The sequence below is a fragment of the Triticum dicoccoides genome, chromosome 2B, assembly GCF_002162155.2.
Source record: "Triticum dicoccoides isolate Atlit2015 ecotype Zavitan chromosome 2B, WEW_v2.0, whole genome shotgun sequence".
In the NCBI taxonomy this organism is placed as follows: domain Eukaryota; kingdom Viridiplantae; phylum Streptophyta; class Magnoliopsida; order Poales; family Poaceae; genus Triticum; species Triticum dicoccoides.
The window spans coordinates 489,739,167-489,749,378 of record NC_041383.1 but is presented as its reverse complement, the minus strand read 5'-3'; the positions used below and the strand labels follow the sequence as shown (position 1 = coordinate 489,749,378).

Below are 10,212 nucleotides of genomic sequence, written 5' to 3'. Positions count from 1 at the left end.
CAACGAGAGTGTTGTATTTATTTCCCACTTCCTCCGAGGGCTAGGTTTTAGTCTTGATCCCTTCATGAGGGGGCTCATGTTCTATTACGGGCTAGATTTCCATGATCTAGCTCCGGATTCCATCCTTCACATCTCATCATTTATCGTCGTGTGTGAAGCCTTTCTCCGCATTACTCCCCACTTCGTCCTATGTCTCAAGACCTTCAATGTGAGGCCGAAGGTGATTGACGGGCGTCACGTGGAGTACGGAGGCGCTACAATAAGCAAAGGCGCCGACGCCCCATGGCCAAAGGGTTCCTTCATAGCCACTTCTGACTTGTGGCAACGGGAGTGGTTTTACATCACAGCTCCCCGAGGTACAAAGGAAGCGGCCGCTCTAGCGTTCCGCCCGGGCCCTCCGCCGCAACTGGCGTCATGGGTCAACAAGGGGCTGGATTGGGGGCCAGTTAACGACGTGCTGACGCTACAAAGCCACATCCGAGACCTTCTTAAGAAGGACATCAGCCTTTTCAAGATAATGCAAGTGATGTTGGTTCGTCGAGTCCTGCCCTGCCAACATCGTCCTCTCCGTATGTGGGAGTTCAACCCAGAAGGACCGCGAACCATTCAACAATTCTTCGGCATGATGCTCAAAGAGATGTATGGATCATTCTTCGGATCAAGAATAAAGTGTCCGGATACCACCGAGGATGTGGGTCTCAACTGTAACCGTCCGGATACCCAAGTAAGTAATTACACTACCGAACACACCATCCTTTATGTTTATTATAACATCATTCTAAAAAATTGCTCTCTGCCAGGACTGGATAAGGAAGGCGGAGAGGATTAGGTGTCATGGATTAAGGGGCGCCTCATTAAGTTCTTCGTCGTCCGCTTACCACTCGAGCCGGACATAGTTCGGCCAAGAATCTCCCGACAAGGAAAGAGACCTTAATGAGTTTAGCACATCACCCAAGGGCGAGTGCTAAAAAATATCCGTGGCGGTGAACTCCATGACCGGTGCCCAATCAGATTTGACAGGCATGGACGTACGCGGTTCGGATCTTGTAGCCGGAGACGAGTCCGAGGGTCCTATGACACCACCTTTACAGGAGGTGGGATCAGTGTTCGGCTCCAACGCCGATGAGTGTGCGGCCTCTATGGCTGGGTCTATCCACCCATCCTCGGAAGGCACGATCTGCTCCGGATTGATTCCCGGCGCCACCGCAGGCGCGATCTCCCGAACACTATCCGAGGGCAGATCAAAGTCATGCCCGTCGTGACCGTTCGGCGCACCTGACATGGGCTCGAATCCATCGATGATCAAGTCTCCGCGAATGTCGGCAGTATAGTTCAAGCTTCCGAACCTGACCGGATGGCCAGGGGCGTAGCTATCGATCTGCTCCAGATGGCCAAGCGAGTTGTCCTACAATACGAAGCCGCCGAATACGAAGATCTGTCCGGGAAGGAAAACCTCCCCCTGGACCGCATCGTTGATGATGATCGAAGGAGCCATCAAGCCTTACTGCGGCAACACAGTAGAACTCTCAACGAAAGCACCAATGTCGGTGTCAAAACCGGCAGATCTTGGGTAGGGGGTCCCAAACTGTGCGTCTAAGGCTAATGGTAACAGGAGGCAGGGGACACGATGTTTTACCCAGGTTCGGGCCCTCTTGATGGAGGTAATACCCTACTTCCTGCTTGATTGATCTTGATGATATGAGTATGACAAGATTTGATCTACCACGAGATCATAGAGGCTAAACCCTAGAATCTAGCCTATGATTATGATTGTTGTTGTCCTACGGACTAAACCCTCTGGTTTATATAGACACCGGAGGGGGATAGGGTTACACAGATTCAGTTACAGAAAAGGAGATCTACATATCCGAATTGCCAAGCTTGCATTCCACGCAAAGGAGAGTCCCACTCGGACACGGGACAAATTCTTCAATCTTGTATCTTCATAGTCCAATAGTCCGGCCAAAGTATACAGTCCGGCTGTCCGAGGACCCCTTAATCCAGGACTCCCTCGGTGACTCTGTCTCGTGAAACGTGATAATTCCTCCTTTCTGATTTTTCTCTCCAAAAATAGGTATTTATAGCGTCGGAATTAGGGTCAGGGGCCCACGGGATGGGCACAACCCACCAGGGCATGCCTGGAGGGGATGGCGCACCCTCGTGTATCATGCTCACCCAGGGCACCCCCTCCGGTGGTCCTTAGTGCCAGTATTTTTATTTATTCTAAAATAATTCTCCAAAAAGTTATGTTCCATTCTGAGAACTTTTATTTCTGCACAAAAACAACACCATGGTAGTTCTGCTGAAAACAGCGTCAGACCGGGTTAGTTTCATTCAAATCATTCAAATTAGAGTCCAAAACAAGAGCAGAAGTGTTAGGAAAAGTAGACACGACGGAGATGTATTAGCTCTCATGCTCAAAAACCTGGTTCAAAAGTGTATGGTGACGCAAGTAAATAACGACAGATATAGCACTAAGACAAACAATTATTGTTTATAATTTCTGAGCAACATAATTTACGAATACATACTCGGAATGCTTCCAAGATATCAGTATCCTTAGTTTCATACTCTGGGGTGTAGTAAGTCCATTTATAATCTTTAACACCAGCTTTAAATCCAACACCTGCTTTAGTTTCTGTTTGTGGTGACATAAGTCCCTCCCTATAACTCTTGAATTAAGAATTCTCACAATAACACGGTCTACTCGATGTTAATTAGGCGTAAATGAAACTTTAGCAAAAATCTCGTAAAACAAAAAGGATATTCAATTAATATAATATCAACTCAGTAAAGAAAATTGAGGGCATGCTTAGGTTAATGAATATGTTTCATTCATATATAATGCGTACACCCTGTGTATGTTCTATCCTATAGGAATTCCACTATAGGAATTCGATAGGAATTGAGTTGTTGTTATGGTAAGTTAACACAATTCGTTATTAAACCATGGATTTGATTTACCAAATCCATAATTATTGTATACTCTTTGATAGATATAGCGCAACCCAAATTAATTCCTAATCCTTATTTTAAAAGTTCTTAGTAGTTCTCTTTTCTTATTTTGAATGCAAATACCTAACTAAATACTAATAAAATTCTTTGTTGACAGCAATCTATGCTTCACAGTAGTATATATTTTGTATATCGAAGTCCTAGATAGGAAAGTAGAGTAGGCACAGATCCTCCACAAAAGGCAAAATGTATATGAAAAAAAGATTGATTGAACTTTCCAACGGACTCATTCCATGAGTAAACAATTGAATGGGATTCGCTTGGGTAACGAAATCAAGTCCTGGTCCCCTTTTCTCTCTTATTGAATTAACTAATTCATTTCCTTTTTACTTTTGAATTTTTTTTGACTTGATTTGGCATTATTCAACAATAAGAAAAGAAAAATTTCGACAAATTCCTTTTTTTAATTATGTGATAATTATGAGAACCAATCCTACTACTTCTCCTCCCGGGGCTTCCACAATTGAAGAAAAAAGTACAGGTCGTATAGATCAAATTATTGGACTCGTGCTGGATGTCACTTTTCCCCCAGGCAAGTTACCTTATATTTATAACGCTTTGGTAGTCCAGAGTAGAGACACTGACGATAAGCAAATTAATGTGACTTGTGAGGTACAACAATTATTAGGAAATAATCGAGTTAAAGATGTATCTATGAGTGCTACGGACGGGTTGATGAGAGGAATGGAAGTGATTGACACGGGAGCTCCTCTCAGTGTTCCGGTCGGTGGAGCTACTCTTGGACGAATTTTCAACGTTCTTGGGGAGCCTGTTGACAATTTGGGTCCTGTAGATAGTAGTGCAATGTTCCCTATTCATAGATCTGCGCCTGCCTTTATCGAGTTAGATACGAAATTATCCATCTTTGAAACAGGTATTAAGGTCGTCGATCTTTTAGCTCCTTATTGACGTGGAGGAAAAATAGGACTATTTGGGGGGGGCTGGAGTAGGTAAAACAGTACTGATCATGGAATTAATCAATAACATTGCTAAAGCTCATGGGGGCGTATCCGTATTCGGTGGAGTAGGGGAACGGACTCGTGAAGGAAATGATCTTTATATGGAAATGAAGGAATCCGGAGTAATTAATGAAAAAAATATTGAGGAATCAAAGGTAGCTCTAGTCTATGGCCAAATGAATGAACCACCGGGAGCTCATATGAGAGTTGGTTTAACTGCCCTAACTATGGCGGAATATTTCCGAGATGTTAATAAGCAAGACGTGCTTTTATTTATCGATAATATCTTTCGTTTTGTTCAAGCAGGATCAGAGGTATCCGCTTTATTAGGGAGAATGCCCTCCGCAGTGGGTTATCAACCTACTCTTAGTACAGAAATGGGTTCTTTGCAAGAAAGAATTGCTTCTACTAAAAAGGGATCTATAACTTCGATTCAAGCAGTTTATGTACCTGCAGACGATTTGACCGACCCTGCCCCTGCCACAACATTTGCACATTTGGATGCTACTACCGTACTTTCCAGAGGATTAGCTTCCAAGGGTATTTATCCAGCAATAGATCCTTTAGATTCAACCTCGACTATGTTACAGCCTCGGATCGTTGGCAACGAACATTATGAAACTGCGCAAAGAGTTAAGGAAACTTTACAACGTTACAAAGAACTTCAGGACATTATTCCAATTCTTGGCTTGGATGAATTATCGGAAGAGGATCATTTAACTGTAGCAAGAGCAAGAAAAATTGAGCGTTTCTTATCACAACCGTTCTTTGTGGCAGAAGTTTTTACTGGTTCTCCAGGAAAGTATGTTGCTCTTGCGGAAACTATTAGGGGATTTCAACTAATCCTTTCCGGAGAATTAGACGGCCTACCTGAAGAGGCTTTTTATTTGGTGGGTAACATCGATGAAGCTAGCACGAAAGCTATAACCTTAGAAGAGGAGAACAAATCGCAGAAATGAAATTAAATCTTTATGTACTGACTCCTAAGCGAATTATTTGGGATTGTGAGGTGAAAGAAATCATTTTATCCACTAATAGTGGCCAAATTGGCGTATTACCAAACCACGCCCCCATTAACACAGCAGTAGATATGGGTCCTTTGAGAATACGCCTCCTCAACGACCAATGGTTAACAGTGGTTCTGTGGAGCAGTTTTGCGAGAATAGTTAATAATGGGATCATCATTTTAGGAAAAACTGGGTAGTGATATTGATCCGGAAGAAGCTCAAAAGGCACTTGAAATAGCCGAAGCTAACTTGAATAAAGCTGAGGGTACGAAAGATTTGGTTGAAGCGAAGCTCGCTCTCAGACGAGCTAGGATACAAATCGAGGCTGTCAATTGGATTCCCCCATCCAATTGAAGACAATCCAGTTGAGGGAGTCCTGGATTAGGGGGTGTCCGGATAGCCGGACTACCATCATCAGCCGAACTATCATCGGCCGGACTATCATCATCGACCGGACTCCAAGACTATGAAGATACAAGATTGAAGACTTCGTCCCGTGTCCGGATGGGACTTTCCTTGGCGTGGAAGGCAAGCTTGGCGATACGGATACGTAGATCTCCTACCATTGTAACCGACTCTATGTAACCCTAGCCCTCTCCGGTGTCTATATAAACCGGATGGCTCTAGTCCGTAGGACACAACAACAACCATTACAATCATACCATAGGCTAGCTTCTAGGGTTTAGCCTCCTTGATCTCGTGGTAGATCCACTCTTGTAAACATCCACAATATCAATATCAATCAAGCAGGACGTAGGGTTTTACCTCCATCGAGAGGGCCCGAACCTGGGTAAAACATCGTGTCCCTTGTCTCCTGTTACCATCCGCCTAGACGCACAGTTCGGGACCCCCTACCCGAGATCCGCCGGTTTTGACACCGACATTGGTGCTTTCATTGAGAGTTCCTCTGTGTCGTCACCGATAGGCTTGATGGCCTCTTCAATCGACAACGACACAGTCCTGGGTGAGGCTTTTCTCCCCGGACAGATCTTCGTATTCGGCGGCTTCGCACTGCGGGCCAACTCACTTGGCCATCTGGAGCAGATCGAAAGCTACGCCCCTGGCCATCAGGTCAGGTTCGGAAGCCTAAACTTCACGATCGATATCCGCGGGGACTTTATCTTCGATGGATCAGAGCCACAGCCGAGCGCACCGCGCTGTCACGATGGGCACGACCTAACTCTGCCGCCGGAAAGCACCTTGGAGGCCGCACATGAATCCGCTCCGACCCGTAGTCCGGAGCCGATCGCTCAGATCGAGGACGGATGGCTGGACACCACCTCGGGAGCTGCAACTTCTACGGCGATGGAGCCGAACACTTACCTTGTCCCGCATAAAGCTCATGACTCCGAGGTGCCGGACTCCGAACCTCCCGCGCCCCTGCCAGTCGAATCCGACTGGGCGCCGATCATGGAATTCACCGCTGCGGACATCTCTCAGCACTCACCCTTCGGCGATATCTTAAATTCGCTGAAGCATCTCTCGCTATCCGGAGAGCCCTGGCCGAACTACGGCTAGGATGGTTGGGACGCGGACGATGAAGAAATTCAGAGCCCACCCACCACCCACTTCGTAGCCACCGTCGACGATCTAACCGACGTACTCGACTACGACTCCGAAGACATCGACGGTATGGACGACGATGCCGGAGACTATCAAGAACCAGTGCCTACAGGACACTGGAAGACCACCTCGTCATACGACATATATATGGTGGACACCCCAAAAGATGGGTACGGCGAAGAAGCAACGGAGGCAGATTCCTTAAAGAAACAGCCCAAGCGCCAACGTCAGAGGCGCCGCTCTAAATCTCGCCACAGCAAGAATGGAGATTCCGGCACAGGAGATAATAACACCCCAGAAAGTGCCGAAGACAACCCCCTCCAGCACGATCCAGCGCAGGAGGAGGCAGAAGCAAGCCCTCACGAGAGGGCGGCAGACGAAGAGGTCGAGGATGATAATTACTTACCTCCCTCCGGAGACGAGGCAACCCTCGACGACGACGAATTCGTCGTGCCTGAGGATCCCGTCGAACAAGAGCGTTTCAGACGCAGGCTAATGGCCACGGCAAACAGCCTAATGAAGAAGCAGCAACAGCTTCAAGCTGCTCAAGACCTACTGGCCGACAGATGGACCGAGGTCCTCACGGCCGAAGAGTATGAACTCGAACGCCCCTCCAAAAGTTACCCAAAACGAAAGTTGCTCCCCTGACTAGAGGAGGAAGCATACAAACCTGCATCACCAGCGCACAATACGGCAGACCGACCACCGCGTGGCCGCGACAGAGAGGCGTGCAAGCCCTCCACCAAAACCGTACCCCGGCATCGCTCAAAACGCATGAAGCCACGGGGGAACGCGCCGGACTTGCGGGATATATTGGAGGACAAGGCACGACAATCCAGATCTATCTATGGATCACGTGGGCGCCCCAAGACCCACGACGAACACCATCGCGCCGGATACAACTACTCCGGCCGGGCCGAACACAGCAGACAACGCTCTCTCGAGCTACGTCGCGATATTGCTCAATACAGAGGCGCCGCACACCCACTATGCTTCACTGACGAAGTAATGGATCATCAAATCCCTGAAGGGTTTTAACCCGTTAATATCGAATCCTACGATGGCACAACAGACCCCGCGGTTTGGATTGAGGATTATCTCCTCCATATACATATGGCCCGCGGCGACGATCTCCATGCCATCAAATATCTCCCGCTCAAGCTTAAAGGACCAGCTCGGCATTGGCTTAACAGCCTGCCCGCAGAGTCAATTGAATGCTGGGAAGACCTGGAAGACGCATTCCTCGACAACTTCCAGGGCACGTATGTGCGACCACCGGACGCAGATGACCTAAGCCACATAACCCAGCAGCCAGACGAATCGGCCAGGCAATTCTGGACACGGTTCTTAACAAAGAAAAATCAAATCATCGACTGTCCGGATGCAGAGGCCCTCGCTGCCTTCAAACATAACATCCGCGACGAGTGGCTGGCCCGGCACCTAGGACAGGAAAAGCCGAAATCCATGGCAGCCCTCACATCACTCATGACCCGCTTCTGTGCGGGAGAGGATAGCTGGCTAGCTCGCAGCAACAACCTCAGCAAAAATGCTGGCAGTCCGGATACCAAGGACCGCAATGGCAGGTCGCGTCAAAACAAAAACAAACGCCACATTAACGGCGACAGCAATGAGGATACGGCAGTCAACGCCGGATTCCGAGGCTCCAACCCCGGTCAACGGAAGAAGCCATTCAAAAGAACCACTCCGGGCCCGTCCAATTTGGACCGAATACTCGACCGCTCCTGTCAAATACATGGAACCCCCGAAAAGCCAGCTAACCACACCAACAGAGATTGTTGGGTATTCAAGCAGGCAGGCAAATTAATCACCGAAAACAATGACAAGGGCTACACAGCGATGACGAGGAAGAGACCCGGCCGCCGAACAACAGAGGACAAAAGGGATTCCCCCCTCAAGTTCGGACTGTAAACATGATATACGCAACGCCTATTCCCAAGAGGGAGCGGAAGCGTGCACTAAGGGACGTATACGCGATGGAGCCAGTCACCCCAAAATTCAACCCATGGTCCTCTTGCCCGATCACTTTCGATCGAAGAGACCATCCGACCAGTATCCGCCATGGCAGATTCGCTGCATTGGTTTTAGACCCAATCGTCGATGGATTTCACCTCACGAGAGTCCTGATGGACGGCGGCAGTAGCCTGAACCTGCTTTATCAGGATAGAGTGCGCAAGATGGGCATAGACCCTTCAAGGATTAAACCTACAAAGATAAACTTCAAACGCGTCATACCAGGTGTCGAGGCCAGTTGTACAGGCTCAGTTACACTAGAAGTGGTCTTCGGATCCCCGGATAATTTCCGAAGCGAGGAGTTAATCTTTGACATAGTCCCATTCCGCAGTGGCTATCACGCTCTGCACGGACGAACCGCGTTCGCAAAATTCAACGTGGTGCCGCATTATGCATACCTTAAGCTCAAGATGCCAGGCCCTCGTGGAGTCATGACGGTCAATGGAAACACGGAACGCTCCCTCTGAACGGAGGAACATACAGCGGCTCACGCGGCAGAAGTACAGAGCAGCCTTTTAAGGAAATTTTCGAGTTCGGCCGTTAAACGACCAGACACGGCCAAACGTGCCCGGAGCAACATCAACCAAGACCACCTGGCACGTTCCGAGCACGCGTAGTAATGCGGCCTCAACCCCAGCCCTCGCACAATTGTAAGACAAACTCTCCACGTACATAATTACGCCCTGGAGATACCATGGGCATAGGGGGAGAGGCACAACCACAACAGACCCAGAGTGCGGTTCGACCACACCAGGGTCTCCCAAGTGTGTTGCTCTTTTTATCTTTTATTTCTCTCTTTTTTATACAGAACTCTCTCCGGTGGCGAGCCTGCTGAACTCATGATGCAACAGCCAGGGAGGGACAAAGGCCGCGACGAACACTCAGGTGGTCTCCATTACGAGCATTAAATTTGTTAAATACACCATTCTGCGGCCTACCCCTGGAGGGAGACGCCTTTAATTCGTCCAATCCCTTGCTTTCCGCACTATTTGTATCATTCCGCACTCATAGCAGATCTTCTCGAATAAAATGCAGCACTTTTTGCCCATAATTGCATTACCTTATATATATATGTTCATTTACGACATGTTGCATCCGTACATTTTGGTACGGCCAAATACACCAGGGGCTTATGTTCCCCGCATTATGGTGTGATAAAGTCCGAACACTTTCACAAGTGCGGCACCCCGAACTTATAGCATTATATGAATCGGCTCCGAATCATGTCTTGGGTCAATAGTTGGGTTTGCCCGGCTCCCATGTTCGGCAACTTACGTTCTGTTCTATCGGCTAAGGTAGCACTGGAAGAACCACTGCGATTGCGCCCCGGTTGAGCCGGGTTAACGCCTCAGTGGAGAAAGCTAAAACTGACTGTCATGATAAAGCGAGAGACTGGTCGCTGTTCGAGAGGTCCTTTCGGGTCCTTAAAGACCTACGCCGCTTCGAGCGAAGTTCTGGATAATGTCCGACGAAGGCATGGATAGCGCCCCTAATTCGGTCTTCCGAATATTAGGGGCTTCGCCGAAATTTAATATTATAGAATTCTATGGCTAAGTGAGAGTGTTCAAGCACTATAAGTCCGGTTGCCTTGTTCGTTGTGTTGAGCGCCTCCCTAGATGGACCCAAAAATGGGAACA

General features: G+C 48.1%; 1 protein-coding gene across 1 annotated transcript; it reads left to right on the top strand.

Annotated features, from left to right (window-relative positions):
• Positions 1-2,925: 2,925 nt before the first annotated feature.
• LOC119364398 (ATP synthase subunit beta, chloroplastic-like) lies at positions 2,926-5,080 on the top strand. Its single transcript, XM_037629876.1, has one exon. The coding sequence runs from the start codon at positions 3,983-3,985 to the stop codon at positions 4,931-4,933; it is 951 nt and encodes a 316-aa protein (XP_037485773.1). The 5' UTR covers positions 2,926-3,982; the 3' UTR covers positions 4,934-5,080.
• The last annotated feature ends 5,132 nt before the right edge of the window (positions 5,081-10,212 follow it).